The sequence below is a fragment of the Heterodontus francisci genome, unplaced genomic scaffold (genome assembly GCF_036365525.1).
Source record: "Heterodontus francisci isolate sHetFra1 unplaced genomic scaffold, sHetFra1.hap1 HAP1_SCAFFOLD_1605, whole genome shotgun sequence".
In the NCBI taxonomy this organism is placed as follows: Eukaryota; Metazoa; Chordata; class Chondrichthyes; order Heterodontiformes; family Heterodontidae; genus Heterodontus; species Heterodontus francisci.
In genome coordinates, this window is record NW_027140894.1 from 19231 (window position 1) to 41987 (window position 22757).

At 51.3% G+C, this 22757-nt stretch overlaps 1 protein-coding gene across 1 annotated transcript in view; it reads left to right on the top strand.

Annotated features, from left to right (window-relative positions):
• The window catches only part of LOC137361342 (integrin alpha-M-like), a gene marked incomplete at its 3' end in the record, with an annotated part of 57738 nt that overhangs the window by 18893 nt on the left and 16088 nt on the right, over positions 1–22757 (top strand). Inside the window, exon 3 of the mRNA XM_068026234.1 lies at positions 808–912. Coding sequence (XP_067882335.1) covers positions 808–912 — 105 coding nt within the window. The remainder of the gene's footprint in view (positions 1–807; positions 913–22757) is intronic.

Genomic DNA, 22757 nt, shown 5'->3' on the forward strand with positions numbered 1-22757 from the left:
ACCCTCTGACAGTGTGACACTCCCTCAGTACTGACCCTCTAACAGTGTGACACTCCCTCAGTAATGACCCTCTGACAGTGTGAAACTCCCTCAGTACTGACCCTCCGACAATGTGACACTCCCTCAGTACTGACCCTCCGACAGTGCGGCACTCCCTCAGTACTGACCCTCTGAGAGTGACACTCCCCCAGTACTGACCCTCCGACAGTGTGACACTCCCTCAGTACTGACCCTCCGACAGTGCAGCGCTCCGTCAGTACTGACCCTCCGACAGTGCCGCACTCTCCCAGTACTGACCGTCCGACAGTGCGGCACTCTCTCAGTACTGACCCTCCGACAGTGCGGCACTCCCTCAGTACTGAACCTCCGACAGTGCGACACTCCCTCAATACTGACCCTCCGACACTGCGGCACTCCCTCAGTACTGACCCTCCGACAGTGCGACACTCCCTCAATACTGACCCTTCGACACTGCGGCACTCCCTCAGTACTGACCCTCCGACACTGCGGCACTCCCTCAGTACTGACCCTCTGACAGTGCGGCACTCCCTCAGTACTGACCCTCCGACAGTGCGACACTCCCTCAGTACTGACCCTCCGACAGTGCGGCGCTCCCTCAGTACTGACCCTCCGACAGTGCGGAGCTCCCTGAGTACTGACCCTCCAACAGTGCGGCGCTCCCTCAGTACTGACCCTCCGACAGTGCGGCTCTCCCTCAGTACTGATCACAGGGCAGTGTCGACCCGGATTATGGGTCCGAGGGTCGGGAGCGTGAGTGGGTGTCTGACCAATGTTTATTTTTCTCAGACCAACAGGAGGCTCAATGTAGGCTGTGTTGACAGTGTCACGCAAGGAAACCTCAGCATCACCGTGTGTACAGTCGGTCATCCTGTATTCAGAGAGCACTCAGAGGTAAGACCAAGTGACACCAGTCAGTGTACAGATATCACCCTGAGAGAGAGGGGACTGAGAGACACCAGTCAGTGTACAGATATCACCCTGAGAGAGAGGGACTGAGAGACACCAGTCAGTGTACAGATATCACCCTGAGAGAGAGGGACTGAGAGACACCAGTCAGTGTACAGATATCACCCTGAGAGAGAGGGACTGAGAGACACCAGTCAGTGTACAGATATCACCCTGAGAGAGAGGGACTGAGAGACACCAGTCAGTGTACAGATATCACCCTGAGAGAGAGGGACTGAGAGACACCAGTCAGTGTACAGATATCACCCTGAGAGAGAGGGACTGAGAGACACCAGTCAGTGTACAGATATCACCCTGAGAGAGAGGGACTGAGAGACACCAGTCAGTGTACAGATATCACCCTGAGAGAGAGGGACTGAGAGACACCAGTCAGTGTACAGATATCACCCTGAGAGAGAGAGGACTGAGAGACACCAGTCAGTGTACAGATATCACCCTGAGAGAGAGGGACTGAGAGACACCAGTCAGTGTACAGATATCACCCTGAGAGAGAGGGACTGAGAGACACCAGTCAGTGTACAGATATCACCCTGAGACAGAGGGACTGAGAGACACCAGTCAGTGTACAGATATCACCCTGAGAGAGAGGGACTGAGAGACACCAGTCAGTGTACAGATATCACCCTGAGAGAGAGGGACTGAGAGACACCAGTCAGTGTACAGATATCTCCCTGAGAGAGAGGGGACTGAGAGACACCAGTCAGTGTACAGATATCACCCTGAGAGAGAGGGGACTGAGAGACACCAGTCAGTGTACAGATATCACCCTGAGAGAGAGAGACTGAGAGACACCAGTCAGTGTACAGATATCACCCTGAGAGAGAGGGACTGAGAGACACCAGTCAGTGTACATATATCACCCTGAGAGAGAGGGACTGAGAGACACCAGTCAGTGTACAGAAATCACCCTGAGAGAGAGGGGACTGAGAGACACCAGTCAGTGTACAGATATCACCCTGAGAGAGAGGGACTGAGAGACACCAGTCAGTGTACAGATATCACCCTGAGAGAGAGGGGACTGAGAGACACCAGTCAGTGTACAGATATCACCCTGAGAGAGAGGGACTGAGAGACACCAGTCAGTGTACAGATATCACCCTGAGAGAAAGGGGACTGAGAGACACCAGTCAGTGTACAGATATCACCCTGAGAGAGAGGGACTGAGAGACACCAGTCAGTGTACAGATATCACCCTGAGAGAGGGGACTGAGAGACACCAGTCAGTGTACAGATATCACCCTGAGAGAGAGGAACTGAGAGACACCAGTCAGTGAACAGATATCACCCTGAGAGAGAGGGGACTGAGACACCAGTCAGTGTACAGATATCACCCTGAGAGAGAGGGACTGAGAGACACCAGTCAGTGTACAGATATCACCCTGAGAGAGAGGGACTGAGAGACACCAGTCAGTATACAGATATCACCCTGAGAGAGGGGACTGAGAGACACCAGTCAGTGTACAGATATCACCCTGAGAGAAAGGGGACTGAGAGACACCAGTCAGTGTACAGATATCACCCTGAGAGAGAGGGACTGAGAGACACCAGTCAGTGTACAGATATCACCCTGAGAGAGGGGACTGAGAGACACCAGTCAGTGTACAGATATCACCCTGAGAGAGAGGAACTGAGAGACACCAGTCAGTGAACAGATATCACCCTGAGAGAGAGGGGACTGAGACACCAGTCAGTGTACAGATATCACCCTGAGAGAGAGGGACTGAGAGACACCAGTCAGTGTACAGATATCACCCTGAGAGAGAGGGGACTGAGACACCAGTCAGTGTACAGATATCACCCTGAGAGAGAGGGACTGAGAGACACCAGTCAGTGTACAGATATCACCCTGAGAGAGAGGGGACTGAGAGACACCAGTCAGTGTACAGATATCACCCTGAGAGAGAGGGACTGAGAGACACCAGTCAGTGTACAGATATCACCCTGAGAGAGAGGGACTGAGAGACACCAGTCAGTGTACAGATATCACCCTGAGAGAGAGGGACTGAGAGACACCAGTCAGTGTACAGATATCACCCTGAGAGAGAGGGGACTGAGAGACACCAGTCAGTGTACAGATATCACCCTGAGAGAGAGGGACTGAGAGACACCAGTCAGTGTACAGATATCACCCTGACAGAGAGGGACTGAGAGACACCAGTCAGTGTACAGATATCACCCTGAGAGAGACAGACTGAGAGACACCAGTCAGTGTACAGATATCACCCTGAGAGAGAGAGGGACTGAGAGACACCAGTCAGTGTACAGATATCACCCTGAGAGAGAGGGACTGAGAGACACCAGTCAGTGTACAGATATCACCCTGAGAGAGAGGGACTGAGAGACACCAGTCAGTGTACAGATATCACCCTGAGAGAGAGGGACTGAGAGACACCAGTCAGTGTACAGATATCACCCTGAGAGAGAGGGACTGAGAGACACCAGTCAGTGTACAGATATCACCCTGAGAGAGAGGGACTGAGAGACACCAGTCAGTGTACAGATATCACCCTGAGAGAGAGGGACTGAGAGACACCAGTCAGTGTACAGATATCACCCTGAGAGAGAGGGGACTGAGAGACACCAGTCAGTGTACAGATATCACCCTGAGAGAGAGGGACTGAGAGACACCAGTCAGTGTACAGATATCACCCTGAGAGAGAGAGGACTGAGAGACACCAGTCAGTGTACAGATATCACCCTGAGAGAGAGGGACTGAGAGACACCAGTCAGTGTACAGATATCACCCTGAGAGAGAGGGGACTGAGACACCAGTCAGTGTACAGATATCACCCTGAGAGAGAGGGACTGAGAGACACCAGTCAGTGTACAGATATCACCCTGAGAGAGGGGACTGAGAGACACCAGTCAGTGTACAGATATCACCCTGAGAGAGAGGGGACTGAGAGACACCAGTCAGTGTACAGATATCACCCTGAGAGAGAGGGGACTGAGAGACACCAGTCAGTGTACAGATATCACCCTGAGAGAGAGGGGACTGAGAGACACCAGTCAGTGTACAGATATCACCCTGAGAGAGAGGGATTGAGAGACACCAATCAGTGTACAGATATCACCCTGAGAGAGAGAGGGACTGAGAGACACCAGTCAGTGTACAGATATCACCCTGAGAGAGAGGGGACTGAGACACCAGTCAGTGTACAGATATCACCCTGAGAGAGAGGGACTGAGAGACACCAGTCAGTGTACAGATATCACCCTGAGAGAGAGAGGGGACTGAGAGACACCAGTCAGTGTACAGATATCACCCTGAGAGAGAGAGGGACTGAGAGACACCAGTCAGTGTACAGATATCACCCTGAGAGAGAGGGGACTGAGACACCAGTCAGTGTACAGATATCACCCTGAGAGAGAGAGGGACTGAGAGACACCAGTCAGTGTACAGATATCACCCTGAGAGAGAGGGGACTGAGACACCAGTCAGTGTACAGATATCACCCTGAGAGAGAGGGGACTGAGACACCAGTCAGTGTACAGATATCACCCTGAGATAGAGAGGACTGAGAGACACCAGTCAGTGTACAGATATCACCCTGAGAGAGAGGGGACTGAGAGACACCAGTCAGTGTACAGATATCACCCTGAGAGAGAGGGGACTGAGAGACACCAGTCAGTGTACAGATATCACCCTGAGAGAGAGGGGACTGAGACACCAGTCAGTGTACAGATATCACCCTGAGAGAGAGAGGGACTGAGAGACACCAGTCAGTGTACAGATATCACCCTGAGAGAGAGGGGACTGAGACACCAGTCAGTGTACAGATATCACCCTGAGAAAGAGGGACTGAGAGACACCAGTCAGTGTACAGATATCACCCTGAGAGAGAGGGGACTGAGAGACACCAGTCAGTGTACAGATATCACCCTGAGAGAGAGGGACTGAGAGACACCAGTCAGTGTACAGATATCACCCTGAGAGAGAGGGGACTGAGAGACACCAGTCAGTGTACAGATATCACCCTGAGAGAGAGGGACTGAGAGACACCAGTCAGTGTACAGATATCACCCTGAGAGAGAGGGGACTGAGAGACACCAGTCAGTGTACAGATATCACCCTGAGAGAGAGGGACTGAGAGACACCAGTCAGTGTACAGATATCACCCTGAGAGAGAGGGACTGAGAGACACCAGTCAGTGTACCGATATCACCCTGAGAGAGAGGGGACTGAGAGACACCAGTCAGTGTACAGATATCACCCTGAGAGAGAGGGGACTGAGAGACACCAGTCAGTGTACAGATATCACCCTGAGAGAGAGGGGACTGAGAGACACCAGTCAGTGTACAGCTATCACCCTGAGAGAGAGGGACTGAGAGACACCAGTCAGTGTACAGATATCACCCTGAGAGAGAGGGGACTGAGAGACACCAGTCAGTGTACAGATATCATCCTGAGAGAGAGGGACTGAGAGACACCAGTCAGTGTACAGATATCACCCTGAGAGAGAGGGGACTGAGAGACACCAGTCAGTGTACAGATATCATCCTGAGAGAGAGGGACTGAGAGACACCAGTCAGTGTACAGATATCACCCTGAGAGAGAGGGACTGAGAGACACCAGTCAGTGTACAGATATCATCCTGAGAGAGAGGGGACTGACAGACACCAGTCAGTGTACAGATATCACCCTGAGAGAGAGGGACTGAGAGACACCAGTCAGTGTACAGATATCACCCTGAGAGAGAGGGGACTGAGAGACACCAGTCAGTGTACAGATATCACCCTGAGAGAGAGGGACTGTGAGACACCAGTCAGTGTAAAGATATCTCCCTGAGAGAGAGGGACTGAGAGACACCAGTCAGTGTACAGATATCACGCTGATAGAGAGGGACTGAGAGACACCAGTCAGTGTACAGATATCACCCTGAGAGAGAGGGGACTGAGAGACACCAGTCAGTGTACAGATATCACCCTGAGAGAGAGGGGACTGAGAGACACCAGTCAGTGTACAGATATCACCCTGAGCGAGAGAGGGACTGAGAGACACCAGTCAGTGTACAGATATCTCCCTGAGAGAGAGACTGAGAGACACCAGTCAGTGTACAGATATCACCCTGAGAGAGAGGGGACTGAGAGACACCAGTCATGTTACAGATATCACCCTGAGAGAGAGGGACTGAGAGACACCAGTCAGTGTACAGATATCACCCTGAGAGAGAGGGGACTGAGAGACACCAGTCAGTGTGCAGATATCACCCTGAGAGAAGGGACTGAGAGACACCAGTCAGTGTACAGATATCACCCTGAGAGAGAGGGGACTGAGAGACACCAGTCAGTGTACAGATATCACCCTGAGAGAGAGGGACTGAGAGACACCAGTCAGTGTACAGATATCACCCTGAGAGAGAGGGACTGAGAGACACCAGTCAGTGTACAGATATCACCCTGAGAGAGAGGGACTGAGAGACACCAGTCAGTGTACAGATATCACCCTGAGAGAGAGAGACTGAGAGACACCAGTCAGTGTACAGATATCACCCTGAGAGAGAGGGACTGAGAGACACCAGTCAGTGTACAGATATCACCCTGAGAGAGAGGGACTGAGAGACACCAGTCAGTGTACAGATATCACCCTGAGAGAGAGAGACTGAGAGACACCAGTCAGTGTACAGATATCACCCTGAGAGAGAGGGGACTGAGAGACACCAGTCAATGTACAGATATCACCCTGAGAGAGAGGGGACTGAGAGACACCAGTCAGTGTACAGATATCACCCTGAGAGAGAGGGGACAGAGAGACACCAGTCAGTGTACAGATATCACCCTGAGAGAGAGAGGGACTGAGAGACACCAGTCAGTGTACAGATATCACCCTGAGAGAGAGAGGGACTGAGAGACACCAGTCAGTGTACAGATATCACCCTGAGAGAGAGAGGGACTGAGAGACACCAGTCAATGTACAGATATCACCCTGAGAGAGAGGGGACTGAGAGACACCAGTCAGTGTGCAGATATTACACTGAGAGAGAGGGACTGAGAGACACCAGTCAGTGTACAGATATCACCCTGAGAGAGAGGGGACTGAGAGACACCAGTCAGTGTACAGATATCACCCTGAGAGAGAGGGGACTGAGAGACACCAGTCAGTGTGCAGATATCACCCTGAGAGAGAGGGACTGAGAGACACCAGTCAGTGTACAGATATCACCCTGAGAGAGAGGGACTGAGAGACACCAGTCAGTGTACAGATATCACCCAGAGAGAGAGGGGACTGAGAGACACCAGTCAGTGTACAGATATCACCCTGAGAGAGACAGACTGAGAGACACCAGTCAGTGTACAGATATCACCCTGAGAGAGAGGGACTGAGAGACACCAGTCAGTGTACAGATATCACCCTGAGAGAGAGGGACTGAGAGACACCAGTCAGTGTACAGATATCACCCTGAGAGAGAGAGACTGAGAGACAGCAGTCAGTGTACAGATATCACCCTGAGAGAGGGGGGACTGAGAGACACCAGTCAGTGTACAGATATCACCCTGAGAGAGAGGGACTGAGAGACACCAGTCAGTGTACAGATATCACCCTGAGAGAGAGGGGACTGAGAGACACCAGTCAGTGTACAGATATCACCCTGAGAGAGAGGGGACTGAGAGACACCAGTCAGTGTACAGATATCACCCTGAGAGAGAGGGGACTGAGAGACACCAGTCAGTGTACAGATATCACCCTGAGAGAGAGAGACTGAGGGACACCAGTCAGTGTACAGATATCACCCTGAGAGAGAGGGACTGAGAGACACCAGTCAGTGTACAGATATCACCCTGAGAGAGAGAGACTGAGAGACACCAGTCAGTGTACAGATATCACCCTGAGAGAGAGGGGACTGAGAGACACCAGTCAGTGTCCAGAAATCACCCTGAGAGAGAGGGACTGAGAGACACCAGTCAGTGCACAGATATCACCCTGAGAGAGAGGGACTGAGAGACACCAGTCAGTGTACAGATATCACACTGAGAGAGAGAGACTGAGAGACACCAGTCAGTGTACAGATATCACCCTGAGAGAGAGGGACTGAGAGACACCAGTCAGTGTACAGATATCACACTGAGAGAGAGAGACTGAGAGACACCAGTCAGTGTACAGATATCACCCTGAGAGAGTGGGGACTGAGAGACACCAGTCAGTGTACAGATATCACCCTGAGAGAGAGGGACTGAGAGACACCAGTCAGTGTACAGATATCACCCTGAGAGAGAGGGACTGAGAGACACCAGTCAGTGTACAGATATCACCCTGAGAGAGAGGGACTGAGAGACACCAGTCAGTGTACAGATATCACCCTGAGAGAGAGGGACTGAGAGACACCAGTCATTGTACAGATATCACTCTGAGAGAGAGGGGACTGAGAGACACCAGTCAGTGTACAGATATCACCCTGATAGAGAGAGACTGAGAGACACCAGTCAGTGTACAGAAATCACCCTGAGAGAGAGGGACTGAGAGACACCAGTCAGTGTACAGATATCACCCTGAGAGAGAGAGGGACTGAGAGACACCAGTCAGTGTACAGATATCACCCTGAGAGAGAGGGACTGAGAGACACCAGTCAGTGTACAGATATCACCCAGAGAGAGAGGGACTGAGAGACACCAGTCAGTGTACAGATATCACCCTGAGAGAGAGAGACTGAGAGACACCAGTCAGTGTACAGATATCACCCAGAGAGAGTGGGGACTGAGAGACACCAGTCAGTGTACAGATATCACCCTGAGAGAGAGAGACTGAGAGACACCAGTCAGTGTACAGATATCACCCTGAGAGAGAGGGACTGAGAGACACCAGTCAGTGTACAGATATCACTCAGAGAGAGGGGACTGAGAGACACCAGTCAGTGTACAGATATCACCCTGAGAGAGAGGGACTGAGAGACACCAGTTAGTGTACAGATATCACCCTGAGAGGGACAGACTGAGAGACACCAGTCAGTGTACAGATATCACCCTGAGAGAGAGGGACTGAGAGACACCAGTCAGTGTACAGATATCACTCTGAGAGAGAGGGGACTGAGAGACACCAGTCAGTGTACAGATATCACCCTGATAGAGAGCGACTGAGAGACACCAGTCAGTGTACAGAAATCACCCTGAGAGAGAGGGACTGAGAGACACCAGTCAGTGTACAGATATCACCCAGAGAGAGAGGGACTGAGAGACACCAGTCAGTGTACAGATATCACCCTGAGAGAGAGAGACTGAGAGACACCAGTCAGTGTACAGATATCACCCAGAGAGAGTGGGGACTGAGAGACACCAGTCAGTGTACAGATATCACCCTGAGAGAGAGGGACTGAGAGACACCAGTCAGTGTACAGATATCACTCTGAGAGAGAGGGGACTGAGAGACACCAGTCAGTGTACAGATATCACCCTGAGAGAGAGGGGACTGAGAGACACCAGTCAGTCTACAGATATCACCCTGAGAGAGACAGACTGAGAGACACCAGTCAGTGTACAGATATCACCCTGAGAGAGAGGGACTGAGAGACACCAGTCAGTGTACAGATATCACCCTGAGAGAGAGAGACTGAGAGACACCAGTCAGTGTACAGATATCACCCTGAGAGAGAGGGGACTGAGACACCAGTCAGTGTACAGATATCACCCTGAGAGAGAGGGGACTGAGACACCAGTCAGTGTACAGATATCACCCTGAGAGAGAGAGGACTGAGAGACACCAGTCAGTGTACAGATATCAACCTGAGAGAGAGGGGACTGAGAGACACCAGTCAGTGTACAGATATCACCCTGAGAAAGAGGGACTGAGAGACACCAGTCAGTGTACAGATATCACCCTGAGAGAGAGGGGACTGAGAGACACCAGTCAGTGTACAGATATCACCCTGAGAGAGTGGGGACTGAGAGACACCAGTCAGTGTACAGATATCACCCTGAGAGAGAGGGACTGAGAGACACCAGTCAGTGTACAGATATCACTCTGAGAGAGAGGGGACTGAGAGACACCAGTCAGTGTACAGATATCATCCTGAGAGAGAGGGGACTGAGAGACACCAGTCAGTGTACAGATATCACCCTGAGAGAGAGGGGACTGAGAGACACCAGTCAGTGTACAGATATCACCCTGAGAGAGAGGGGACTGAGAGACACCAGTCAGTGTACAGATATCACCCTGAGAGAGAGAGACTGAGGGACACCAGTCAGTGTACAGATATCACCCTGAGAGAGAGGGACTGAGAGACACCAGTCAGTGTACAGATATCACCCTGAGAGAGAGGGGACTGAGAGACACCAGTCAGTGTACAGATATCATCCTGAGAGAGAGGGACTGAGAGACACCAGTCAGTGTACAGATATCACCCTGAGAGAGAGGGACTGAGAGACACCAGTCAGTGTACAGATATCACCCTGAGAGAGAGGGGACTGACAGACACCAGTCAGTGTACAGATATCACCCTGAGAGAGAGGGACTGAGAGACACCAGTCAGTGTACAGATATCACCCTGAGAGAGAGGGGACTGAGAGACACCAGTCAGTGTACAGATATCACCCTGAGAGAGAGGGACTGTGAGACACCAGTCAGTGTAAAGATATCTCCCTGAGAGAGAGGGACTGAGAGACACCAGTCAGTGTACAGATATCACGCTGATAGAGAGGGACTGAGAGACACCAGTCAGTGTACAGATATCACCCTGAGAGAGAGGGGACTGAGAGACACCAGTCAGTGTACAGATATCACCCTGAGAGAGAGGGGACTGAGAGACACCAGTCAGTGTACAGATATCACCCTGAGCGAGAGAGGGACTGAGAGACACCAGTCAGTGTACAGATATCTCCCTGAGAGAGAGACTGAGAGACACCAGTCAGTGTACAGATATCACCCTGAGAGAGAGGGGACTGAGAGACACCAGTCAGTGTACAGATATCACCCTGAGAGAGAGGGACTGAGGGACACCAGTCAGTGTACAGATATCACCCAGAGAGAGAGGGGACTGAGAGACACCAGTCAGTGTACAGATATCACCCTGAGAGAGAGGGGACTGAGAGACACCAGTCAGTGTGCAGATATCACCCTGAGAGAAGGGACTGAGAGACACCAGTCAGTGTACAGATATCACCCTGAGAGAGAGCGACTGAGAGACACCAGTCAGTGTACAGATATCACCCTGAGAGAGAGAGACTGAGAGACACCAGTCAGTGTACAGATATCACCCTGAGAGAGGGGACTGAGAGACACCAAACAGTGTACAGATATCACCCTGAGAGAGAGGGACTGAGAGACACCAGTCAGTGTACAGATATCACCCTGAGAGAGAGGGGACTGAGAGACACCAGTCAGTGTGCAGATATCACCCTGAGAGAAGGGACTGAGAGACACCAGTCAGTGTACAGATATCACCCTGAGAGAGAGGGGACTGAGAGACACCAGTCAGTGTGCAGATATCACCCTGAGAGAAGGGACTGAGAGACACCAGTCAGTGTACAGATATCACCCTGAGAGAGAGGGGACTGAGAGACACCAGTCAGTGTACAGATATCACCCTGAGAGAGAGGGGACTGAGAGACACCAGTCAGTGTGCAGATATCACCCTGAGAGAAGGGACTGAGAGACACCAGTCAGTGTACAGATATCACCCTGAGAGAGAGGGGACTGAGAGACACCAGTCAGTGTACAGATATCACCCTGAGAGAGAGGGACTGAGAGACACCAGTCAGTGTACAGATATCACCCTGAGAGAGAGGGGACTGAGAGACACCAGTCAGTGTGCAGATATCACCCTGAGAGAAGGGACTGAGAGACACCAGTCAGTGTACAGATATCACCCTGAGAGAGAGGGGACTGAGAGACACCAGTCAGTGTACAGATATCACCCTGAGAGAGAGGGACTGAGAGACACCAGTCAGTGTACAGATATCACCCTGAGAGAGAGGGACTGAGAGACACCAGTCAGTGTACAGATATCACCCTGAGAGAGAGGGACTGAGAGACACCAGTCAGTGTACAGATATCACCCTGAGAGAGAGAGAGACTGAGAGACACCAGTCAGTGTACAGATATCACCCTGAGAGAGGGGACTGAGAGACACCAAACAGTGTACAGATATCACCCTGAGAGAGAGGGACTGAGAGACACCAGTCAGTGTACAGATATCACCCTGAGAGAGAGGGGACTGAGAGACACCAGTCAGTGTACAGATATCACCCTGAGAGAGAGGGGACTGAGAGACACCAGTCAGTGTACAGATATCACCCTGAGAGAGAGAGACTGAGAGACACCAGTCAGTGTACAGATATCACCCTGAGAGAGAGGGGACTGAGAGACACCAGTCAATGTACAGATATCACCCTGAGAGAGAGGGGACTGAGAGACACCAGTCAGTGTACAGATATCACCCTGAGAGAGAGGGGACAGAGAGACACCAGTCAGTGTACAGATATCACCCTGAGAGAGAGAGGGACTGAGAGACACCAGTCAGTGTACAGATATCACCCTGAGAGAGAGAGGGACTGAGAGACACCAGTCAGTGTACAGATATCACCCTGAGAGAGACAGGGACTGAGAGACACCAGTCAGTGTACAGATATCACCCTGAGAGAGAGGGGACTGAGAGACACCAGTCAGTGTGCAGATATCACCCTGAGAGAAGGGACTGAGAGACACCAGTCAGTGTACAGATATCACCCTGAGAGAGAGGGGACTGAGAGACACCAGTCAGTGTGCAGATATCACCCTGAGAGAAGGGACTGAGAGACACCAGTCAGTGTACAGATATCACCCTGAGAGAGAGGGGACTGAGAGACACCAGTCAGTGTGCAGATATCACCCTGAGAGAAGGGACTGAGAGACACCAGTCAGTGTACAGATATCACCCTGAGAGAGAGCGACTGAGAGACACCAGTCAGTGTACAGATATCACCCTGAGAGAGAGAGACTGAGAGACACCAGTCAGTGTACAGATATCACCCTGAGAGAGGGGACTGAGAGACACCAAACAGTGTACAGATATCACCCTGAGAGAGAGGGACTGAGAGACACCAGTCAGTGTACAGATATCACCCTGAGAGAGAGGGGACTGAGAGACACCAGTCAGTGTGCAGATATCACCCTGAGAGAAGGGACTGAGAGACACCAGTCAGTGTACAGATATCACCCTGAGAGAGAGGGGACTGAGAGACACCAGTCAGTGTGCAGATATCACCCTGAGAGAAGGGACTGAGAGACACCAGTCAGTGTACAGATATCACCCTGAGAGAGAGGGGACTGAGAGACACCAGTCAGTGTACAGATATCACCCTGAGAGAGAGGGGACTGAGAGACACCAGTCAGTGTGCAGATATCACCCTGAGAGAAGGGACTGAGAGACACCAGTCAGTGTACAGATATCACCCTGAGAGAGAGGGGACTGAGAGACACCAGTCAGTGTACAGATATCACCCTGAGAGAGAGGGACTGAGAGACACCAGTCAGTGTACAGATATCACCCTGAGAGAGAGGGGACTGAGAGACACCAGTCAGTGTGCAGATATCACCCTGAGAGAAGGGACTGAGAGACACCAGTCAGTGTACAGATATCACCCTGAGAGAGAGGGGACTGAGAGACACCAGTCAGTGTACAGATATCACCCTGAGAGAGAGGGACTGAGAGACACCAGTCAGTGTACAGATATCACCCTGAGAGAGAGGGACTGAGAGACACCAGTCAGTGTACAGATATCACCCTGAGAGAGAGGGACTGAGAGACACCAGTCAGTGTACAGATATCACCCTGAGAGAGAGAGAGACTGAGAGACACCAGTCAGTGTACAGATATCACCCTGAGAGAGGGGACTGAGAGACACCAAACAGTGTACAGATATCACCCTGAGAGAGAGGGACTGAGAGACACCAGTCAGTGTACAGATATCACCCTGAGAGAGAGGGGACTGAGAGACACCAGTCAGTGTACAGATATCACCCTGAGAGAGAGGGGACTGAGAGACACCAGTCAGTGTACAGATATCACCCTGAGAGAGAGAGACTGAGAGACACCAGTCAGTGTACAGATATCACCCTGAGAGAGAGGGGACTGAGAGACACCAGTCAATGTACAGATATCACCCTGAGAGAGAGGGGACTGAGAGACACCAGTCAGTGTACAGATATCACCCTGAGAGAGAGGGGACAGAGAGACACCAGTCAGTGTACAGATATCACCCTGAGAGAGAGAGGGACTGAGAGACACCAGTCAGTGTACAGATATCACCCTGAGAGAGAGAGGGACTGAGAGACACCAGTCAGTGTACAGATATCACCCTGAGAGAGACAGGGACTGAGAGACACCAGTCAGTGTACAGATATCACCCTGAGAGAGAGGGGACTGAGAGACACCAGTCAGTGTGCAGATATCACCCTGAGAGAAGGGACTGAGAGACACCAGTCAGTGTACAGATATCACCCTGAGAGAGAGGGGACTGAGAGACACCAGTCAGTGTGCAGATATCACCCTGAGAGAAGGGACTGAGAGACACCAGTCAGTGTACAGATATCACCCTGAGAGAGAGGGGACTGAGAGACACCAGTCAGTGTGCAGATATCACCCTGAGAGAAGGGACTGAGAGACACCAGTCAGTGTACAGATATCACCCTGAGAGAGAGGGGACTGAGAGACACCAGTCAGTGTACAGATATCACCCTGAGAGAGAGGGACTGAGAGACACCAGTCAGTGTACAGATATCACCCTGAGAGAGAGGGGACTGAGAGACACCAGTCAGTGTGCAGATATCACCCTGAGAGAAGGGACTGAGAGACACCAGTCAGTGTACAGATATCACCCTGAGAGAGAGGGGACTGAGAGACACCAGTCAGTGTACAGATATCACCCTGAGAGAGAGGGACTGAGAGACACCAGTCAGTGTACAGATATCACCCTGAGAGAGAGGGACTGAGAGACACCAGTCAGTGTACAGATATCACCCTGAGAGAGAGGGACTGAGAGACACCAGTCAGTGTACAGATATCACCCTGAGAGAGAGAGAGACTGAGAGACACCAGTCAGTGTACAGATATCACCCTGAGAGAGGGGACTGAGAGACACCAAACAGTGTACAGATATCACCCTGAGAGAGAGGGACTGAGAGACACCAGTCAGTGTACAGATATCACCCTGAGAGAGAGGGGACTGAGAGACACCAGTCAGTGTACAGATATCACCCTGAGAGAGAGGGGACTGAGAGACACCAGTCAGTGTACAGATATCACCCTGAGAGAGAGAGACTGAGAGACACCAGTCAGTGTACAGATATCACCCTGAGAGAGAGGGGACTGAGAGACACCAGTCAATGTACAGATATCACCCTGAGAGAGAGGGGACTGAGAGACACCAGTCAGTGTACAGATATCACCCTGAGAGAGAGGGGACAGAGAGACACCAGTCAGTGTACAGATATCACCCTGAGAGAGAGAGGGACTGAGAGACACCAGTCAGTGTACAGATATCACCCTGAGAGAGAGAGGGACTGAGAGACACCAGTCAGTGTACAGATATCACCCTGAGAGAGACAGGGACTGAGAGACACCAGTCAATGTACAGATATCACCCTGAGAGAGAGGGGACTGAGAGACACCAGTCAGTGTGCAGATATTACACTGAGAGAGAGGGACTGAGAGACACCAGTCAGTGTACAGATATCACCCTGAGAGAGAGGGGACTGAGAGACACCAGTCAGTGTGCAGATATCACCCTGAGAGAGAGGGACTGAGAGACACCAGTCAGTGTACAGATATCACCCTGAGAGAGAGGGACTGAGAGACACCAGTCAGTGTACAGATATCACCCAGAGAGAGAGGGGACTGAGAGACACCAGTCAGTGTACAGATATCACCCTGAGAGAGAGGGACTGAGAGACACCAGTCAGTGTACAGATATCACCCTGAGAGAGAGGGACTGAGAGACACCAGTCAGTGTACAGATATCACCCTGAGAGAGAGAGACTGAGAGACACCAGTCAGTGTACAGATATCACCCTGAGAGAGGGGGGACTGAGAGACACCAGTCAGTGTACAGATATCACCCTGAGAGAGAGGGACTGAGAGACACCAGTCAGTGTACAGATATCACCCTGAGAGAGAGGGGACTGAGAGACACCAGTCAGTGTACAGATATCACCCTGAGAGAGAGGGGACTGAGAGACACCAGTCAGTGTACAGATATCACCCTGAGAGAGAGGGGACTGAGAGACACCAGTCAGTGTACAGATATCACCCTGAGAGAGAGAGACTGAGGGACACCAGTCAGTGTACAGATATCACCCTGAGAGAGAGGGACTGAGAGACACCAGTCAGTGTACAGATATCACCCTGAGAGAGAGAGACTGAGAGACACCAGTCAGTGTCCAGAAATCACCCTGAGAGAGAGGGACTGAGAGACACCAGTCAGTGCACAGATATCACCCTGAGAGAGAGGGACTGAGAGACACCAGTCAGTGTACAGATATCACACTGAGAGAGAGAGACTGAGAGACACCAGTCAGTGTACAGATATCACCCTGAGAGAGAGGGACTGAGAGACACCAGTCAGTGTACAGATATCACACTGAGAGAGAGAGACTGAGAGACACCAGTCAGTGTACAGATATCACCCTGAGAGAGTGGGGACTGAGAGACACCAGTCAGTGTACAGATATCACCCTGAGAGAGAGGGACTGAGAGACACCAGTCAGTGTACAGATATCACCCTGAGAGAGAGGGACTGAGAGACACCAGTCAGTGTACAGATATCACCCTGAGAGAGAGGGACTGAGAGACACCAGTCAGTGTACAGATATCACCCTGAGAGAGAGGGACTGAGAGACACCAGTCATTGTACAGATATCACTCTGAGAGAGAGGGGACTGAGAGACACCAGTCAGTGTACAGATATCACCCTGATAGAGAGAGACTGAGAGACACCAGTCAGTGTACAGAAATCACCCTGAGAGAGAGGGACTGAGAGACACCAGTCAGTGTACAGATATCACCCTGAGAGAGAGAGGGACTGAGAGACACCAGTCAGTGTACAGATATCACCCTGAGAGAGAGGGACTGAGAGACACCAGTCAGTGTACAGATATCACCCAGAGAGAGAGGGACTGAGAGACACCAGTCAGTGTACAGATATCACCCTGAGAGAGAGAGACTGAGAGACACCAGTCAGTGTACAGATATCACCCAGAGAGAGTGGGGACTGAGAGACACCAGTCAGTGTACAGATATCACCCTGAGAGAGAGAGACTGAGAGACACCAGTCAGTGTACAGATATCACCCTGAGAGAGAGGGACTGAGAGACACCAGTCAGTGTACAGATATCACTCAGAGAGAGGGGACTGAGAGACACCAGTCAGTGTACAGATATCACCCTGAGAGAGAGGGACTGAGAGACACCAGTTAGTGTACAGATATCACCCTGAGAGAGACAGACTGAGAGACACCAGTCAGTGTACAGATATCACCCTGAGAGAGAGGGACTGAGAGACACCAGTCAGTGTACAGATATCACTCTGAGAGAGAGGGGACTGAGAGACACCAGTCAGTGTACAGATATCACCCTGATAGAGAGAGACTGAGAGACACCAGTCAGTGTACAGAAATCACCCTGAGAGAGAGGGACTGAGAGACACCAGTCAGTGTACAGATATCACCCAGAGAGAGAGGGACTGAGAGACACCAGTCAGTGTACAGATATCACCCTGAGAGAGAGAGACTGAGAGACACCAGTCAGTGTACAGATATCACCCAGAGAGAGTGGGGACTGAGAGACACCAGTCAGTGTACAGATATCACCCTGAGAGAGAGGGACTGAGAGACACCAGTCAGTGTACAGATATCACTCTGAGAGAGAGGGGACTGAGAGACACCAGTCAGTGTACAGATATCACCCTGAGAGAGAGGGGACTGAGAGACACCAGTCAGTGTACAGATATCACCCTGAGAGAGACAGACTGAGAGACACCAGTCAGTGTACAGATATCACCCTGAGAGAGAGGGACTGAGAGACACCAGTCAGTGTACAGATATCACCCTGAGAGAGAGAGACTGAGAGACACCAGTCAGTGTACAGATATCACCCTGAGAGAGAGGGGACTGAGACACCAGTCAGTGTACAGATATCACCCTGAGAGAGAGGGGACTGAGACACCAGTCAGTGTACAGATATCACCCTGAGAGAGAGAGGACTGAGAGACACCAGTCAGTGTACAGATATCACCCTGAGAGAGAGGGGACTGAGAGACACCAGTCAGTGTACAGATATCACCCTGAGAAAGAGGGACTGAGAGACACCAGTCAGTGTACAGATATCACCCTGAGAGAGAGGGGACTGAGAGACACCAGTCAGTGTACAGATATCACCCTGAGAGAGTGGGGACTGAGAGACACCAGTCAGTGTACAGATATCACCCTGAGAGAGAGGGACTGAGAGACACCAGTCAGTGTACAGATATCACTCTGAGAGAGAGGGGACTGAGAGACACCAGTCAGTGTACAGATATCATCCTGAGAGAGAGGGGACTGAGAGACACCAGTCAGTGTACAGATATCACCCTGAGAGAGAGGGGACTGAGAGACACCAGTCAGTGTACAGATATCACCCTGAGAGAGAGGGGACTGAGAGACACCAGTCAGTGTACAGATATCACCCTGAGAGAGAGAGACTGAGGGACACCAGTCAGTGTACAGATATCACCCTGAGAGAGAGGGACTGAGAGACACCAGTCAGTGTACAGATATCACCCTGAGAGAGAGGGGACTGAGAGACACCAGTCAGTGTACAGATATCATCCTGAGAGAGAGGGACTGAGAGACACCAGTCAGTGTACAGATATCACCCTGAGAGAGAGGGACTGAGAGACACCAGTCAGTGTACAGATATCATCCTGAGAGAGAGGGGACTGACAGACACCAGTCAGTGTACAGATATCACCCTGAGAGAGAGGGACTGAGAGACACCAGTCAGTGTACAGATATCACCCTGAGAGAGAGGGGACTGAGAGACACCAGTCAGTGTACAGATATCACCCTGAGAGAGAGGGACTGTGAGACACCAGTCAGTGTAAAGATATCTCCCTGAGAGAGAAGGACTGAGAGACACCAGTCAGTGTACAGATATCACGCTGATAGAGAGGGACTGAGAGACACCAGTCAGTGTACAGATATCACCCTGAGAGAGAGGGGACTGAGAGACACCAGTCAGTGTACAGATATCACCCTGAGAGAGAGGGGACTGAGAGACACCAGTCAGTGTACAGATATCACCCTGAGCGAGAGAGGGACTGAGAGACACCAGTCAGTGTACAGATATCTCCCTGAGAGAGAGACTGAGAGACACCAGTCAGTGTACAGATATCACCCTGAGAGAGAGGGGACTGAGAGACACCAGTCAGTGTACAGATATCACCCTGAGAGAGAGGGACTGAGGGACACCAGTCAGTGTACAGATATCACCCAGAGAGAGAGGGGACTGAGAGACACCAGTCAGTGTACAGATATCACCCTGAGAGAGAGGGGACTGAGAGACACCAGTCAGTGTGCAGATATCACCCTGAGAGAAGGGACTGAGAGACACCAGTCAGTGTACAGATATCACCCTGAGAGAGAGAGACTGAGAGACACCAGTCAATGTACAGATATCACCCTGAGAGAGAGGGACTGAGAGGCACCAGTCAGTGTACAGATATCACCCTGAGAGAGAGGGACTGAGAGACACCAGTCAGTGTACAGATATCACCCTGAGAGAGAGCGACTGAGAGACAGCAGTCAGTGTACAGATATCACCCTGAGAGAGAGAGACTGAGAGACACCAGTCAGTGTACAGATATCACCCTGAGAGAGGGGACTGAGAGACACCAAACAGTGTACAGATATCACCCTGAGAGAGAGGGACTGAGAGACACCAGTCAGTGTACAGATATCACCCTGAGAGAGAGGGGACTGAGAGACACCAGTCAGTGTGCAGATATCACCCTGAGAGAAGGGACTGAGAGACACCAGTCAGTGTACAGATATCACCCTGAGAGAGAGGGGACTGAGAGACACCAGTCAGTGTGCAGATATCACCCTGAGAGAAGGGACTGAGAGACACCAGTCAGTGTACAGATATCACCCTGAGAGAGAGGGGACTGAGAGACACCAGTCAGTGTACAGATATCACCCTGAGAGAGAGGGGACTGAGAGACACCAGTCAGTGTGCAGATATCACCCTGAGAGAAGGGACTGAGAGACACCAGTCAGTGTACAGATATCACCCTGAGAGAGAGGGGACTGAGAGACACCAGTCAGTGTACAGATATCACCCTGAGAGAGAGGGACTGAGAGACACCAGTCAGTGTACAGATATCACCCTGAGAGAAAGGGGACTGAGAGACACCAGTCAGTGTGCAGATATCACCCTGAGAGAAGGGACTGAGAGACACCAGTCAGTGTACAGATATCACCCTGAGAGAGAGGGGACTGAGAGACACCAGTCAGTGTACAGATATCACCCTGAGAGAGAGGGACTGAGAGACACCAGTCAGTGTACAGATATCACCCTGAGAGAGAGGGACTGAGAGACACCAGTCAGTGTACAGATATCACCCTGAGAGAGAGGGACTGAGAGACACCAGTCAGTGTACAGATATCACCCTGAGAGAGAGAGAGACTGAGAGACACCAGTCAGTGTACAGATATCACCCTGAGAGAGGGGACTGAGAGACACCAAACAGTGTACAGATATCACCCTGAGAGAGAGGGACTGAGAGACACCAGTCAGTGTACAGATATCACCCTGAGAGAGAGGGGACTGAGAGACACCAGTCAGTGTACAGATATCACCCTGAGAGAGAGGGGACTGAGAGACACCAGTCAGTGTACAGATATCACCCTGAGAGAGAGAGACTGAGAGACACCAGTCAGTGTACAGATATCACCCTGAGAGAGAGGGGACTGAGAGACACCAGTCAATGTACAGATATCACCCTGAGAGAGAGGGGACTGAGAGACACCAGTCAGTGTACAGATATCACCCTGAGAGAGAGGGGACAGAGAGACACCAGTCAGTGTACAGATATCACCCTGAGAGAGAGAGGGACTGAGAGACACCAGTCAGTGTACAGATATCACCCTGAGAGAGAGAGGGACTGAGAGACACCAGTCAGTGTACAGATATCACCCTGAGAGAGACAGGGACTGAGAGACACCAGTCAATGTACAGATATCACCCTGAGAGAGAGGGGACTGAGAGACACCAGTCAGTGTGCAGATATTACACTGAGAGAGAGGGACTGAGAGACACCAGTCAGTGTACAGATATCACCCTGAGAGAGAGGGGACTGAGAGACACCAGTCAGTGTACAGATATCACCCTGAGAGAGAGGGGACTGAGAGACACCAGTCAGTGTGCAGATATCACCCTGAGAGAGAGGGACTGAGAGACACCAGTCAGTGTACAGATATCACCCTGAGAGAGAGGGACTGAGAGACACCAGTCAGTGTACAGATATCACCCAGAGAGAGAGGGGACTGAGAGACACCAGTCAGTGTACAGATATCACCCTGAGAGAGACAGACTGAGAGACACCAGTAAGTGTACAGATATCACCCTGAGAGAGAGGGACTGAGAGACACCAGTCAGTGTACAGATATCACCCTGAGAGAGAGGGACTGAGAGACACCAGTCAGTGTACAGATATCACCCTGAGAGAGAGAGACTGAGAGACACCAGTCAGTGTACAGATATCACCCTGAGAGAGGGGGGACTGAGAGACACCAGTCAGTGTACAGATATCACCCTGAGAGAGAGGGACTGAGAGACACCAGTCAGTGTACAGATATCACCCTGAGAGAGAGGGGACTGAGAGACACCAGTCAGTGTACAGATATCACCCTGAGAGAGAGGGGACTGAGAGACACCAGTCAGTGTACAGATATCACCCTGAGAGAGAGGGGACTGAGAGACACCAGTCAGTGTACAGATATCACCCTGAGAGAGAGGGACTGAGAGACACCAGTCAGTGTACAGATATCACCCTGAGAGAGAGAGACTGAGAGACACCAGTCAGTGTACAGATATCACCCTGAGAGAGAGGGGACTGAGAGACACCAGTCAGTGTCCAGAAATCACCCTGAGAGAGAGGGACTGAGAGACACCAGTCAGTGCACAGATATCACCCTGAGAGAGAGGGACTGAGAGACACCAGTCAGTGTACAGATATCACACTGAGAGAGAGAGACTGAGAGACACCAGTCAGTGTACAGATATCACCCTGAGAGAGAGGGACTGAGAGACACCAGTCAGTGTACAGATATCACCCTGAGAGAGAGAGACTGAGAGACACCAGTCAGTGTACAGATATCACCCAGAGAGAGTGGGGACTGAGAGACACCAGTCAGTGTACAGATATCACCCTGAGAGAGAGGGACTGAGAGACACCAGTCAGTGTACAGATATCACTCTGAGAGAGAGGGGACTGAGAGACACCAGTCAGTGTACAGATATCACCCTGAGAGAGAGGGGACTGAGAGACACCAGTCAGTGTACAGATATCACCCTGAGAGAGAGAGACTGAGAGACACCAGTCAGTGTACAGATATCACCCTGAGAGAGAGGGGACTGAGACACCAGTCAGTGTACAGATATCACCCTGAGAGAGAGGGGACTGAGACACCAGTCAGTGTACAGATATCACCCTGAGAGAGAGAGGACTGAGAGACACCAGTCAGTGTACAGATATCACCCTGAGAGAGAGGGGACTGAGAGACACCAGTCAGTGTACAGATATCACCCTGAGAAAGAGGGACTGAGA